Here is a 17231-nt window from a genome sequence, read left to right on the forward strand (position 1 = left end):
ATTTCTAGATTTCCTGTTAGTAGGGATAACGGACACTCAATTTTAGACGAAAACAAATACCTCAGAGATGGCGCTAGTTCAAAGATCATAAAAGAGCTGCGTCTGCTAACATAAAATTATACTTTTTTTATATTTAAAAAAAAATTTGGGAAAAATTCTTCTTGTGTTTTGATAAATAAATGAAAAATCATTATTAAGCGTCTTAATGAAAAAATACAAAAAGCCAATAGATGGCGTTAGTTTGTCACAAACATTTGTTTTTAAAATTCTCTTTAAAAATAAATAAATAAATATTAAATAAATATTTATAATAATAAATAAATATTAAAAATAATAAATAATAAATAAAAATAAATAAATATTATTAAGAAATAAATATTATTATTATTATTATTATTATTATTATTATTATTATTATTAAAAAACGGAATTCGTCTAATTAAAATTAAAAAAAAAACAAAATTAATTAATTTTATAAGTTTAAAATGTGTTTTCAATATAGCAAACTAATGCCATCTGTTAGCTTTTGCCTTTTGTCTATTCGGAGAATTTAAGAAAAAGTTTTTTGCAATATGCAAAAAGGCAAAATAATGAAAAGACAATCTTGACCGTTCGTTGCTGGTAAATTTTGTCCCACCTTGTATGGGGTCCATGGCGAAAAAAAAAGCACTCGATTATAGTCATAAATGTCTCATTATACCAGACATACGGGAATAACTGAAATGCCACGCCTCTATTATGCTAATTTAGCCGTGTGTTACATTTACACAGCATTAAAATTACGATACACTCAAGTTCTTTCGTCTTTTTTTTCCGCGCTGCTGAGAGCGATATAGGCCCCTCAATTGAGAGAGCCAACTTGCAGAATATTATACATAACCATCGAGTAATATCACCGGTAGGTGGGAACATACTTTTATGGGGGAGACGACGAAGCATTTCCGCTTTGGTGGTCAAATGGGTGGATTTCTGACAACAACACACTCGCCCAACTGGCCAAACCGACGAATCCAAATTACCTTTCTCCTCCGTGGATTCACTGCCGCAATTACAAAACCATTTTTACCCAGGCAAGCTTCCCCCCGCCCCATCAACATTATTCCGCAAACGAGGTGAACCACCAAAGACGGGAAGTCCAAACGAATTGTACATTAGGGACCATCCCTCATTGCGGCATCCATCGTATGTATAGTTAGGAATGAAGAAAAACCGAAAATAAAAATATAAAGCCTCTCTCTCTCATTCTCAATTCACCATCATTGTGCATTTGTAGGAGAACATAAAAAAACATAAAACACCGCACGAGTATTTCGATAATGCTCAATGAATTATGCACGATGCTGTGTATGGAATGCAAAAATGGATTAACAAGAAAAAAAATCCATATTTCGGGTAATGTTTAACCTACTTTTTGGACTATACATAGCATACACAGACATCCTTCCATCCCCATATAAACATTGCGTGCTGTTTCCCCAACTTTTCCACACTTTAATATAAAATTTCAAGTTTTTCCCTCGTCAATTTTTCACGTAGCCGCAACTTCTTTTCCCACGCGGGAAAATCAGGTGACAAACATGACTTTACTTTTTGCATAATACATCAACCCGTAATTTCCCATCAACTTTTCTCACTTAAATTGGTTTTAATTGAAGTCCAGCGTGGTTGACTTTGGAGTTTGTTTGCGTGTATAAATAGATTTTCTTTTGACATTTTAGGTGTAATTTTCCAAGAAGTTTCATCAAATGTTCAAGACATGGAAGTAAATAAGAAAACCATTGTAAATCGTTATAAATTATAGAAAGTTTTACTTTTATTTACCTATCTAAAAATTCTTACAAAAATATCACAAATCAATATGAGAATTTTTATAACTTTATATGGTGGAAAAGATGAAAAAGTTTTAGTTTTTCTGAAGTAAAATGTGACTCGGAGCTAATTGAATCATTTTTAAAATATTTGAAATTCATACAATAACTGAAAAGTTATTAATTTAAAGTTGAAAGAAAAGAATGTTGCTATGGTTACTTAAGCTAAATATCTTCTATTATAATTATTTCTCATGTAATCCTATTTTCATTGTCCTTTGGAACTTTGTTAGAAGAGCTCTTAAATAAAATTTTGGCGTGACAAATAAAAGTCAATCATAACGCGTCCAGTTATAAGAGTTGGTGTCCCACAACGTGTAGAAGTTTGTTTATGCGTTGTAATACTATTTGTGAGCAGTATTAGTAGGCAAAGTTAATTTTTTTTGTAAAATTCGGCAATTTGATGGATAAAAATGGTTATATCTTTGGTTCTATAAGACCTACAGAAATTTCTTGACTAGTTTTGGAAAGGTATTAAAACAGGCTATAAATTGACATAAATTTCAATAATTTTCAAGGTCATCTCCATATCACAAAATGGCGGATTTTTGTTCTAGCAAAACAGTTTTTGGCATTTTTTGTCTCGAAGAAGTGGTTCTAGAGGGTTCTGATGTTCTAGAAAGTTGTAGAGAATTGCAAAACCTTTAATTTGATACTAAGATGGGCAAAATCGGTCAAGCAGTGCAGGAGATATGACTCTTAGAACTTTTCAAATTCAAGAATTTTTCAAATGGCTATATCTTCTAAACGGCGACATAGAATTTCTTCATTTTCGGACTGGAGAAAGATATTGAGTCAGGCTACAACATATCAAAATTTAAAGGAAAACGATAACAGATGTTGGGAGATATAGCCCCTTAAAGTTAGGCAATTTTTGTTTTTGTTTTTAGCGCCTCTTGCGGATGTTTTTGAAACTTTAAATGTTCTAGGCAGTTGTAGGGCTTCTCAATACCTTTCATTTGATACCAAGATGGTCAAAATCGGTCAAGCCGTTCTCGAGATATATCGAAAAAACACTTTTTGCTTTAGGCCGCCATATTTGCTAAACCGCTTGACCGATTTTAAGTATGAATTATCGATGAAAACGTCTCACTGAGCTCTACAACATACAAAAATTTCAGACCTCTAGCTATAAGGGAACTGGTTGATGGTGTTTCAAAATGGCGGACGGCGGCCATCTTGGATTTCGAAAATGTGAAAAAATGAAATTTTACACCCACATTTCTATAGAAAACTTCAAACCGGAAGTCTCTATCTGTTACCGTTCTCTAGCTATAAGGCAAAGTTTGGGCGACCGGCCGGCCGGCAGGCCGGCCGGATCAAAAATTTTCCACCACCATTTTTGGAATGTAGGTTGTCTGAAACGTGCTCAAACCAAGTTTGAGCCCGATCTGAGGTGGTCGGAAAATCCGACGATTACAATACTTGGTGTTGGCCACGAAGTGGAACACCAACTAATTAGAAAAAAAAGAAAATTCTTTATAAAATGTTTTATATTTTTTCTTTTTTTATTTATGCTCTCTTCTTGCATTTTATTTGAGGAAAAACTCACTAAACAGACATTTAGTCTGATTAGACTAAAATCAAATTATTAGTTAATTATTTAGTCTTCTAATCTGAAAAATCTTCCACTTAATCGAGAGAATATTCCATTTCGATCAGAAGAATTTTCCTTTCAATTAGGAAAATGCCCCTTTTGATGATAACACTTTGTTAATGATTTTTCTGACTAAAAAAACTAATTTTCTGATCTTTAAATTATAATAAAGTTGAGAAGTTTGTGAAAATCATTCCAGACCATTCCCGGACAAGCCGATTATTCAATTAAAGGAAAATTTCTCCTAAGATTCCGAATATTTTTTCAGTACCTTCGAATATTCCGAATATTGGAATATTTTTGTACAGATAAATTCCTCCTACTTTGAATTTTTTCCTTTTATTAAAAAGAAAATCATAAATTTTGTCCAAATTGACCTCAAAAAGAGACTTAAAATAAACTGTGAAAAATATGCAAAAATTATTTGTAGTAGATTTGATTTATGACTCCACAAAGCACCCAATTATATCATGCAAATTTAAGAAAGAAAAAAAAGAGTGTATTTCAGCCGGAGAAAAAGCAAATCCAAAATACATTTTTAATCCCGTTGATATTGCAGACATGTGCGCTTCAAACGTGAAATGTTGTGTCATCTTATTTAAATATTCGCCACATGATAGAATTCACAGAGGATTTGGCGTTTAGTTTTGCTCTTGGAAACTTTCTGTATGCAACCCAAAGTGAATTTATTCCGTAAAAGTCTGAGAGAGAGGGAATTTAAAATGAAGGAAATATTCTGTCTTTTATATTGTATGCAGTGGTGAGGTGCAGAAAGGTGGTCACACAGAGAGAGGGGTTCACAGGGAGCTATGAGAAGATGCAACAAAGTGTTGAGGGAATAAAATGCAATGACGATGATGACAGGAGAGGGTTGTACACTACCTAGTAAAAAGTATATATACCTACATAGCAACCATGGCATTTATTGTCGTTACATTTATAGATGAGATCGAATGGAGACAAGTTCCGTGCAATGGTGTTTCGTTGTGAGATGTAAATGTAGCATTTTGAATGGGAAATTGTCTGGGACACGAACATCTGTCACTCCTTGGGTGCATATAGCAATAAAGATGCTGTCGTCCTCATAATTCTCGACAAAATCTTCCCTCACAAAATTCACCTTTTGGAGTTCCTTTTGGGAGTTCCTTTTCGGTGCAACACAGCAGCAGCAGTGTAATGTAAGAAAACGATTTTCATCATCAATCGGCTTCTGCTGAAGTTATTTTCTAAAGAAGTTTACAAACTTTAGTACACGGTTGTCAAATTAAACAACATAATCTATATAATATAAGAAAGGCCTGTTTGTTGGTAATCGTCGTTCCGTCTTTTCTATACAAATCTACACCGTTTGACCGATCGCGATGAAATTTGGTACAGAGGTTCCTTATAACAGGCGGTTTCAGATGGCCCCATATAAGTCTCATGCAGTTTTTGCAAATTTTTGAATTTGGCGCGTGAAATGTTTTATGAAAATGATTTCTTCTCTTTGCAAATTTTTTCTTTTGGGACTGATGAGTGGCTCGAATCTACTCTATAAGCATCACAACCCAACAAACACCTTGCAACTTTAACTTTGGAAACTCTGAAGCAACGTTGCAAGAGAGTTTACTTCTTAGTTGCTAAAGTTGCGAATATGGTTGCATGGAAAACGATGCAGTATACTTTATCGCGATGTTGCCAAAGTTGCAAGATTTTTTTTATTATTTCAATAACTTGAAAAATTTAAGTGTTTTTGCATTCTAAAGTCTTTTCTACAACTTCTCAAAGAATAATTTACCTAAAAACACACTAAAATCTCAATTTTAAGCAAAATAATTAACTTTGAAAAAATCACTTAGAAAATAGTTGCAGGAAAGTATATATCAACGTTGCGCTAGTTGCAAAAATATATCGAAAAAGAACAAATTTTCCTTGAAATTGAAGTTTTTTTGGACTCTAAATGAGTTTTATGCATTATTTATCCCTAAAATAATTATTTTTTATTGATAATTTATCAAAAATTGTTAATTTTATTAAATATAATTTATTTAGTTGCTTAAACGTTGCATCAGGGTATGATGGCGCAACCCAAGCACGTTTTGTGCCTATGTTGCGCCAATGTTGTGAGTGGAATAGAAAAAAATGAGTCTAGAAAAAAATTTGCGCGAAGCGGGGCGAGGTAAATTGGAGCGAAGCGACAATTTACCTCGTATATAATAAGATTGTGAGCCTTTTAAATTATTTATAAAAACAAACTCTTGAGAATCATCTTTCATTTTTCATGAAAAAGAAAAAAACTTGTTGAAAAACAATCCCAAAAAGTCAAAAAAATTCTTAATAACGTAAAAATTCGTTATGAAATTAAATAGTTTCAATAAAGGAGCTGATTCATTTTTGTATGGAAACTTATCATTCAAGAAAATAATCGGCACACGCCGTGACGTCACTAGAGTAGTTTTTCTTCTTCAGTGTATGAAAAATAAAATTACTTTGTTAAAATTACGTCTAAGTTTGCATACAAAAATTTAACACAAATATTTTAGACGTTTATAAAGACGAAAAAGTAAAATTGTGACGTCATTAATCGCATTTTTGAATAAACCTTTACGAAATTTTCCTAACGGTTCTTAATAGAAAAAAAATAAAGTTATTTGTCTCGTTTTCCAATTCAATTTTTATTTTCCCAAAGAATTGGAATATTTTCCAATTGTTTTCTGAAATAATGAGTTTTCCCATACAGAAGCGAATAAACTCCTTTATATATTACAGCAAAATAAATAGCTATGTAGACAATTCACAGTAGTCTTATCAATATACCCCTATTTAGTTGGGAAAATATTTTTTTTAATTTAAATTTTACAAGAAAGAAGAAAAAGAAAAACATTTGGACTTCCTTTTTTCCGTAAAACGGAAGCAATAAATCTCATGTTCCAATCAAATTTGAGGCGAAAACACTCCAAACTGTCGGTTTATTGTTCCCTGTGCTAAATGAGTAAATTCTCTCCACACCAAACTCTTTGCCGTTGGGTGAAATGGACAGACAAAAGTTTTCCATGGTATTTTCCCTCATAGCAAAAGCACGTCCACACATGGTGGCTTAATCGCCCCCATTTGTCCCCACAATGAAGTAGTTGTGACTTGTTTTTGTCTGCCCCCTCGCCCGAATGAAATTGTGTGATTATTTTGTCAAGAGTGTCGCCGGAAGAATGGAACCAATGTTCCACAGGGGTTGGGGGAGGTTGTGGAGGCTGTGTATGCATATCTCACCATTCACAGGTGAATTGTTCATTTTGTTTCGCTTTTCATTTGATTCCGCAAAGAACTCTTTTGGTGCTGAGCTTTTGGCTCATCATCACGTCCACCCGGAAAGGGGCAGAGAAGGAGTTATGTAGATTGTTCAGGTGGTGGGAAAAGTGCTCCAGCAGCGGTGGTGCTCATTATATTGTGTCCGAGTTTGTGCAAACAGGGATTTAGGAAGTACAACCCCTTCATTTCCATCGCATAATCCAGGATGAATCCATGGAAAATTTATGCAAAATCTCATTCCATTGTAAAGAAAAACCGATGTATGGAATCCTTCGTTGAATTCTTTTTTTTTCCACCCCCGTGACTCTATCTTTTTTTTTATCAAGATAAACATTTAATGGATTTTAACCCTTACAGGTCCGTGACTAATCTAGCGAGCTGATTGAAGTAAAAATAATTTTTATGGGCTCCTTTAAGCTCAAATAAGACATTTTTGGCAAAAAAAACCTAACTCAAATATTTTTGGTTTTTCGTCCTTTCTAATCCTGTGAGTCCTTGGGAATGTCCTTTTGTGGTCATAAAATGATCAGGGATTGTAAAGACATAGTCTTGTACTAATTTGGACTCAATAATCAAAAAATAGCTAAAAAAAAAAGAAATATTTTAAAAAACGAGCCTTTGGGACAGCGTATGACCCAATGAACCTGAAAGGATTAATTAAAAAACAGACTCTGAGGTCAATTTTTGCAGTTTATCGTGAGAATTTAAGACAAATAGGAATTTGAATTAATTAAAATGAAAATACCAACCGTGCAATTTCTGTCAATTTCATTCACAAAAAAATTCTACAAAAAGACGGATTTTTACCCCTATATATCCCGCAAATTTTTCCTTCATAAATATTCCATATTATGTAACAAAAAATGAATGAAAAAAAATTTCTCTTATGTTATAAGTTTTTCCCATTCAGCATGGCATGAACTTTCCCCCGTGGAAATGGTCATAATCTCTCTCTCTACATTTCCCATTCATTTCTTCTCTCTTTCTCCCTGTTTGCAACGGTTTTTCATCCCCCTGGTCAATGCCAAGCACGGGCTTTCGTAGGTATTGCAAAACACGAAAGAGGATGAACATACAAAACGACAAAGAATTATAATTTCTGTTTACAATCTTGTGCATAGGAATTAATTTGTATAAACAACATGGGGCGCGGTGCACGAGCCTTCACTGCCTAATTCATGTTGCACAAGGAGCATCGCTTATGCTGCAGCTATATTGTGTGTTAGTTTTGCCAGCAAAATTCACTCAAATCACCCACATCAATACACAACGGACCAGTGTGTATCAATAAAAGAACATTATTTTTCATTTAAAATGAGATAATCAGCGGAAATGATTCGTATATTGCGGCTAATTAAATGAATTTAGTGTCAAAATGGATTTATCTGGCAAATTATTGGTTGAATTTCAACCACCCAAGTTTGTGTGGGGCTCTATCCAATGCTCAATTGCTGTCCGGTAAACAAAATGTGGCGAATTGGGGAATTGGCAGGTGAAGGAATTAAATGTCGAAACCGCAAAAATCAATGGCAAAACACCGTATAATTGGGGAATCATGATTGAGGTATTTGTACAAGAATTTTGGTGGGAAATTTTTAAGTAGCCAAAACTAATTTAATTGAATGACCTCAATTTGAGTCTTTTAGGGGTTTTGTTTATCAACGAGATTAAAAATCTTCTCAAGAGACAGCCCCAAAAACCCCTCGAAAAGCACAAAGATCATTTTGAAAGACATTTTAAAATACATAAAGTTAATATTAGTCTACATAATTTAAATAATTAAGTTTTACAACCATTTATAAGCTTTTAATTTAAATAACAAAATTAATTAAAAATAACACTAAATGGAGAAAATTTTCCAAGAATTTCATTTTGTTTTTCTTGGAAATTTTCACCCTCGCGTACATTGTGCAAAAATCAAAAATTAACTTTTAAACTATCCCCACCTTCATCCTCCGCAACTAAATTTAAGCCCCAAAGCCTTCAAAGTTCTTCTTAAACTTCATGACATGAGCAACGCGAGCGATGCCGTCGGAGTGCCGCGAACATGTTCATAAATTCCAAAACCACCCAAATTCCGCAGCATATTCTTCTCCAACATGGAACAAGAGGAGGAAATGAATGTTTTTTCTCCCAAAAAAGGCGTGTTTAACATTTTGGTTAAACTTTAAGAGCGAATTCAATATTTTTCCCTCATGCTTGCATCTCATTATCCACATTGCATAATATCATATGTTGTGGTTGTTATTGATATTTATGTATTAAATTCTATAAAGCAATCAATTTAAATCTAAACGCCATTTGAGCGGTAATCTGATCAATTGCAACACTTGAATATTTTTTGTGCATCAAAAAAAGCCACAAATATTTGACAAATACTAAAATCATCTATCTAATTCCATTAATTTATTGTGATAATTATCGTATTTCCCAGGACTTGAATATATTTAGGGGAGACTGAGGCTAATAAAGTCAACTGAGGGTTTAGAAAAAGCTCTAAATATTTTTTTGGAATTGCAGTTTTTCTAACAAACAAAACACAACTTTTATACTTTTCCAGCTACGTTTTAGACAATTTATTGCCACCTTAAGGCGGAGTAGAAAATTTCCTTCCTTGAAATTTTTTTTTAATTTTTCTTTATTGGATTTGAAAATAATGTATTTTAGAAAATAGCCTGACTTTGATAGTTCCAATCTTTCGTTTTACATTATCGCAATTAAAAAAAATTATTCTGGATTAATACTTTTAATTAGAAAATTAAGATTTTGGTCAAACAAATCTACTTTTCACTGATCAATCTCTTATTATCCTGATCTAACATTTACCTGATTGCAATTGCGGACTTTTTCTCACAAAATAGAACATTCCTCTTGGAATTGAAACATTTTTCTGACCAAAATTAGCATTCTCCTGACCAAAAAAGAACATTTTCCTTATCAAAAGGAGAATTTTTTGACCAAAATCCAAATTTTCGATTCAAGAAATTGAACCCAATTAATCTGTCATTTATCATTCATTTATTCTGTTCAGTTTTTGAAGAAAAAAAAAACATTTTTTTAATAATTTTTTTTAATCAGCAAAAAAATCAAATTAGCCATTGGAAAAATAAAATCAAACTCTCTTTTTTAATACAACTAAAAGATCCCGCTTGATTTCTTTAAAATACATATAAATTTTCTCAATATGTAATATTGGGATTCAGGCAGAGTTCGGAGAATTTTTGGAGGAAAAAGAGTTTAATCTCGTGGGGAAAAATTCTTTCTTGTCAGTGAGATTGATTTGAGAATTAGTAACGGACATCACTTGCCATCCAAATTGTTGTTCGGGATGGGGGGAAAAGGAAAATCTGTTGAATGGAAAATATGTCGTGGTAGATTTAGTTAAATACATTCTATATGGGCAACTGCCAGAAGCACCAGGCAATTGAATTCATTTTTGACATGCCGCGCATGAGAAGAGCCGAAAACGACAAAACGACGTATAATGTTACTTGTTTAGATAAACTCTGGGAGTTACAAGTGAGTCAATTCGAGGTTTCCTACTTCCTATACTTTATACAACAACATCTCTCACACAGAGTGGCACAACGAGTGAAGATGCAGAGATGTTTGGATGATCAAGTGATGAATTCAACTGCCTGGGATTAACATGATTGCCCTTCGCTTTTTCCTCCGAGATTTTGTTTACCAATCTTGCACCGAAGCACCCATCAAAGGCGCAAGAAACAAGAAAAGAAAAAAAAATTAATGAGAAACATTTGCACAAATAGTATGTGAATCTCTGTGAATGGAACAAGTTTACGTGGGGTTGTTGGAAATACTAATACTTCACCACCTAGGGTGTTGTTGGAGATGTCTCAACTGTTGGTCCTTTGCTTATCCACACGATTTATTGTCGCTATATATTGAATAAAAAAAAAGAAGTGCTTTCTTATAAACCCTCTTCCTTTTTTTCCCTCTGCTGCTTGATGGGGATAATTGGAGTGTCTGAATAAACAAAAAGATTCCGGGATTGTTTTCTTAGGCAACAGTACAGACGCACATGGGGTAAAATACAACTCTCTCATCTTCTCTGCACATCCAATGGCAAATGAGAACAATGTCAAAGATTCAAACGCAATGGCATTCCCATTGGTACTCGCTCCTTTGGTGCGTATATTTGGAATTTTATTATACAACAAGAAAAACATGTTTGGGAAATGCGTCATGGTGTAAGAAATGCATGGAAGTGGCATGAAGAAAATGAAGTTCAATCTCATGCAAAAAAAGCCCCGTGTACTATATATGGGAAAACATTATTAAGCCATTACCGGTTTTTCTTCTCGGTTTCACTCTCACGAATATACTTTTCCGTATGGATGAATTAAACTCACGGTGGTGGGTTTCTCCATTCACGCAAAATACACATTGTTCCCACCCCCTGACTCAATGAAAGCATGGGATGGCGAGTGAACGCCATGGGTATACGGGGTGAAGGGTTGAAGTATTTAACCTGTGCAGTCATCCATCAATGTGGCAACTGAGGGTGATATTTGGAATTTTAATATCCAATACAAGCCTAATTTTTCTTTTATGCCACTTCAAACCAAATGGTGACTAATGCGCTAATGATATTCCAAATGGAAATCACGAAGGGATGACGCGAGGGTGGCAGCGAGGGTTTGTGGAAAATATTTTTCTAAATAAAACACCTTTTTGGTGTGAAAAATGATATATTTTTCCATTATTTTATTTCGATTTTAATATTTTTTTGTTTTTTGCAAGTAAGTAGTATTGCTATATACAATACATAATTTATAAAAAAAAATTCTTATACACCAACTATTTTTGAAGATGCGATTGAGAACTTTTGAAAAGTCAATACCAAGTTCGAAGAATTTTCTTGTGGAATATTGTGGATTAATCGTAATAAAGAGGTTAATTCTCTTAAAAATCTTTCCGATTCTTTTCTTTCTTTTCGTTATAAGATTTTTGGCTTTTTTATGAAAAAACATAACTTTTTTACGCTTTGTTTTGTTCTTTAATCGTATTTTTAAAGAAGAAATACTTTTCTAGGGCGCATTAAAAGTATTTCTTCCTCAATTTTGAGATTTTCCAAAATACCAGAAAATGGGAAATTAAATTAACCTGATAACTTGGTTAGGAGCCATATACCTAGCCAATATCTGAAAAATCGATTCAACAATAAAGTTGAAGAATGTTGTTCTACGAAAACAATTATATACCGAATTAACACTAAATAAATCGAGAATTAATTTTAAAAAAAAGTACTAAAGCTTACAGTTCTAAAAAGAAAATTATTTATGTAAATTGAGACAGAAATGGTTCTAGAACCGCTAATAGATTTACTAGAATTAGTTTTTTTTTTAAATAAGTAACCGAAGCTAAGAAAAATCATGCAAAAGTTGAGGAAAAGTTCTATTTCCTTATCTTTTGCTTTTCCTTTATCATTTTGAATTATTAAAAATAGTAAAACTGTACCTCCTATGTACAAATTGGTAATTTTAAACGGTTTTAAGTCACTTTTTGTGGTTTTTACATTCTTATCTCTAGTTGGAGACTTTTTCTCGTTTTCTAATTAAAATATCGTAAAATTACTTCAAAGGTCATCTCTAAAATGCATTCAAAATTTACCGATTTAAATTACTACTTAAAATTAATTAAAATATTTATATTTTCTGATAAATCAAATTATTTTCTAATAACCAGAAATATTCGTTCCTTTTTACAATATTTCACACAAAAAAAACTAAATAGTTTTCAGTTGAATAACCCGTGAGCCTCTTCCCTTAGATAGTGCTCAAACTGGCTCAAACTTAATAATTTGTTTAAAGTTTGAGGAACCATCCGAAAATGAAATGAAGAATTTACTTTAAAATGTTTTCCATAATTTTCCTCCATTTTCCTTAAGATCTTAAAGTTTATTTCACTTAAAAAATAATTATTTTAGCACATACTCTAAACATTTTCATGAGAAACTTTAGCTTGAAATAAATATACGGATTTTTTGTTCTTGTTGAGGAATTCCAACTATATATGTATGTAAGTCTATGTACATAGCTTCACTTTCAAATTCCAAAACATGCAATTGAAATTGGTCATTTGTGTGAGATTCCGGAAATGCATGTTTGCTTAACTTCGTGTACACCTTAAAATTTAAAACTTTAGAATGGTTCACCCAAACCCCCTTGAGAGGTGCCATAAACTCACGGCAATTCCCCGTGAGTCTTTTGAGAATGGAATATTTGTTTTGTGTATAGCACCCACAAGGAAAGACATTAAATGGCAAGTGCTAATTTTACGATGCTCCCGCGTTAAATCAAATCTCATGGGACTATGTTGTTTTTGTACTTTCCCCATAACCGCAACATGAATTGAACCTCCAATGCCATTTGGGGGTGGTTTTGTGAGAAAATAAATGGGACTGGGGGGTGGCACAAAAGGAGGTGGTTTTGTGTGCAAAAGGAAGAGAATTGTGAAAGTTGGAATGAATCCAAAATGAGGGTAAGTTTTCGGCACATCCGTACCCCAAAATATCAATGGAGTTTAATTCAATATATATATTGTTAAATAGAAATGTTTGGGCCTAGGTATGTGTTTGGATATTGTTTGGATAAATTACACGTGTATCAGCACTTGAGGGGATTTAGCTTGGGCTAATGGCATTCTCTTGCACAAACACCATGCTGTTTGTAGGAACATCAACCATAATTGATACTCACGCTGTTAAATTTTGCTGTATGTATCTTTTACACACACAAATGGTTAAACCGGCAAAGTTGATGGTTATATATAACTTCTTTGGAGCACTTTATACTGTATGGTTCGTTGGACACAAGAGAGCACAAATTGATTGAGAAGTTGGCAATTACTAAAGCTCAGCTTCCTTTTCTTTGCACAAAACACTTTAAGCTTAAATCTTTCTTTCTTTTTAGGAGGTTTGATGGACCTTTTCACTTGCACTTGAATTTTAAAGAAATTTTGAATTTAAAGAAATTTCGTCTTTTTACAAATTTTCTTCCCAACGCGGCTACTTCACTTTGATTTCTTCTTCTTTCAAACACTCCACTCTTAGATTTCTTTTCTTCTTAATTACAAAACCCACACACATATGGATGCCAATGACATCGACTCTGATCTTCACGTGGGCTTTTAGCACTGGTCTGGATTTCTTATAGTTAAACACTTTCCCGCGCAATTATTTTTTTTTGCTTCAAAGGGCTTTAAATGAAGAATTTAGCTCTTTCAATCTCAACCCAATTTGCTTATCAACTCTTCAGCAAAAATACGGTACAAGTCCAATGTAATTAATGACCCCCAATTAGGTCCACTTCTTAGAAATTCAGCCAAAGACGTCGTCGCGCGAGAGAATAAGAAGTTTTTCTTCTTGGTGTAGTTTCACACAGAAGAAGAGATTGGCAAAAAAAAACCTCGCAATTTTTCACCAAGACAGCTCCTCAATCCCCCCGAGGGTGGCTTTGGTGTTTTTTTTTCGTTTGAGGGCAAGTACCGGGAATTCACTGCACAACCCCTATCGATTTTTCCTTTTCTCACACAAGGAGATTCCGTCTCGATTTCCTATCCCTGGCACACATTCAACCCGCGACAAAATAACCGAAAGCACGTACCAAGGATCAATGACTTTGGGGGTTGGTTCCTCTCTGCCACCTCACCGGAACAATGGTTTTTCCTGATTCAATTCACCCCGTACGACGTGATAGGGTTTTATTTTTTTTTTGTTTAAATCGAACTCGAATTGCAATTTTTCACGAATCCTTTCGTTTGAATTTACAAAGGACCACCCTTTAGTTTCCCTTTAGTTCACGAGAGAATTCAAAGGGAGATGTGTGTTCATTGCACTATGTTTAATTATTAATTTAGTGGTTGCACACTTGTAGAAAAATTCAGCACAGCAGCAGAATTTTCTATTTTTTTCTTTTAAAGAAGAAGGTCCTTTAGATTTTCATCCAGGCACCACTTGAAAGGAATCCCGACGAGAGAAAAAATGTTCTTTCTTCTTTTTTCTTTCTGATAAATGTGAAGACGATTTATGTGCACGAGATGTGGATTTTTTTTCTTCTTGAGAGAAGTTTTGTAAAAAGTACTTCCGCTTCTTCACTTTAACTGCAAATGCAGTTTGGAGCACAAATTAGAGAATTTGGATGAGAAATGCGTTTTTCGGTGAGATCGTGAGAAAATGCTCATGTCTCGATGGGATAAACATTTTGCTCGGTACACCGACCAACAGCATCCACCACGTATGAAAGTCACGACGTTACTAGTCGCTTGGTTGGCATTCATATGACGATGAGTTGCTTTAGTGACCACGACACGGTTTCTCGGTAAAATCTTCCAGTCCCCACCACAGGCGCCTTCCAGTTGCGCACAGTACCGGCCGAATGTTCCGAACTCACCCGAAAACGTCGGTATTTCTCCACTCATTCGGACTCATTCATAGGAAACAGCTGCGACCACCTTCCCGTGCACTTCCCCACCTTACTGGGTACAAACTGGAATTTCCTCCAGCTGCAGGAGAGGCTTCCAGTTGGTGGCTGGAATACCCACCAGAGTATACACCATTCATTCCCCAGCCACTGTGATGAGACGTGAACGTGGGCCCCAGAGCCATTTCTGCTGCTGCCACAGACACCTCAGCCAGCTGCTGCATGCTCGCACACCTATCAATTGTGTCGGCAATGGATCACCATCGTTTTGCTTGTGCAAAAGAGGCACCCAAAGTCATTCTGATTTGCAGCACTCCCTCCCCACAGAACACACCCCAAAGCTATGTAGAAAATATTTTCAGCATACTCTTCACCACTTAAACCGCCACACTGGCAGCTAAACTCAATGAAAGTCTAATTAGAGTTAGTGGTGTTGCTGAAGTGGAAATACACCGGCAAAGTTCTATTATGAACACCAGCACTGTTATGATTAACATAATCATAAAGAATAAACTCTAAATGCTCACTAAATTTGCACAGACACCATTTGAGTGGTCGTAATGTATTAAAAATTAGTAAAATTTAAAAATTTTGAGAAAATAAACGGATTAGTGGTGAGAAGGATTAAGTTAAAAGGATTATGTTGTCAAGCTCTTTTCAGTTTCCTTTTACTTTAAGTTCTTTTCCTTTTTTACAAAGAAAACTTTAGAGATTTTTTTTCATTCACAACCAAACAATTCACTAGAAAAATACTTTAATTGTAAATTCTTGAGCTTCCGGTAAAGAAAAACTTTGTAGTTTTTTTCGTTTCTTTTATCGCTCAATTGAAGTTATTTTTAAAATTAAAATTGCTGTAAAGTTGCTAAAAATCACCTAAGAATCATTTTTATTTAAAGAAAATATTGAAAAAACAATTATTCTTAATTTATTTTTGTTTTTACATAGATGAAATATGTGGCTTTAATTAAATTTTATTTATTTATTAAAAAATTTGTAAGATTTGTGGTATTCTATGAAAAGTCTTATAGGATTTTGACAGTCACCTTTCTTTCTTTAATCGTGTTAATAAAAAAACTTTTCTAGACTCTTGATCCAAAGCTCTTTAAAGATTTTAATACCTAACTGTAAAACAATTGTAAATTTTAAACTTCTTTTAAATTTTTTTTAACATTTTGTTACGCACTTGAATGCTCGCGCTCTTTAAATATACTTTAAACTTGATTACAAAGTAAGAGCTCTTGATACTCATAAATCTGATTTAATGCATCTAATTATAGAATTAATTAGCAGCAATTCCTATATTAATTACAAAGACAACTTATGTTAACTCCTTGTTATCTAAACATTATTATGTCATTAAATAGATGACGTACGCGTATAATGTGCAATAATAACGTATTGGGATGATTATATTAAAAGCAAATCTTTGAATTGAAATTTAACGTGAAAATTCTCTTTAGAAAGAGCTCTTTTATATCTAGCATGAAAATAAAATATAATTGAATAATTGAAACTTTTTTGTTGATTTATAAACATTTTTTATATCTTTTTATAAGTTCATCACATTACTCAGAAGAAAGAAAAATTACTAAAATTTCAATAAAACAGAATCTTTCAAAATTCCAACATCTTTCCGTACATTTTTCCATTGAAAAAAAATTCTAGAATATTCTAAAAATATCAAGACTTAATTTGAAATTAAAAATGATGCTAAAAAAGCTTCTTAGCAGATCAATTAGCACATGTTGTGTAATTTAAAATTATAAAATAAATTTAAATGGCTTTATTAAAACAAATAAAGATATCCATAAAATATTTACATTTGACATTAAACAAAATAAATATAGTGAAAATTTTGTGCAAAAAGTATTTCCTTTTTGGGTAATTATTTTCATAAACTCAGCACAAGCACCGTCGTGGCGCAAATTGGCGGAAAATTAATTCATCTGCTTGTGAGATAAATCACTTTGGAGCATCTTTGCGAGAGTTAACATTGCCGAGTGACTCACACCGGGGGCACTTCAGTGTAAATATATA

The 17231-nt window shown here is 33.4% G+C and overlaps 3 protein-coding genes across 3 annotated transcripts in view; 2 read left to right on the plus strand and 1 right to left on the minus strand.

Moving 5' to 3' along the window:
* LOC129796083 (MOXD1 homolog 2) overlaps window positions 1–15051 on the minus strand; it is a 271362-nt gene extending 256311 nt beyond the window's left edge. Inside the window, exon 1 of the mRNA XM_055837796.1 lies at window positions 13473–15051. The gene's annotated coding sequence lies outside the window, so the exon portion shown is untranslated. The remainder of the gene's footprint in view (window positions 1–13472) is intronic.
* Window positions 1–17231, plus strand: part of LOC129796081 (long-chain-fatty-acid--CoA ligase 6) — a 215337-nt gene that overhangs the window by 55947 nt on the left and 142159 nt on the right. The gene's annotated exons all lie outside the window — the stretch shown is intronic.
* The window catches only part of LOC129794500 (alpha-tocopherol transfer protein-like), a 28176-nt gene continuing 24193 nt past the window's right edge, over window positions 13249–17231 (plus strand). Inside the window, exon 1 of the mRNA XM_055835249.1 lies at window positions 13249–13254. Within this exon, the coding sequence (XP_055691224.1) occupies window positions 13249–13254 (6 nt within the window). The remainder of the gene's footprint in view (window positions 13255–17231) is intronic.

The sequence above is a fragment of the Lutzomyia longipalpis genome, chromosome 4, assembly GCF_024334085.1.
Source record: "Lutzomyia longipalpis isolate SR_M1_2022 chromosome 4, ASM2433408v1".
NCBI classification, from domain to species: domain Eukaryota; kingdom Metazoa; phylum Arthropoda; class Insecta; order Diptera; family Psychodidae; genus Lutzomyia; species Lutzomyia longipalpis.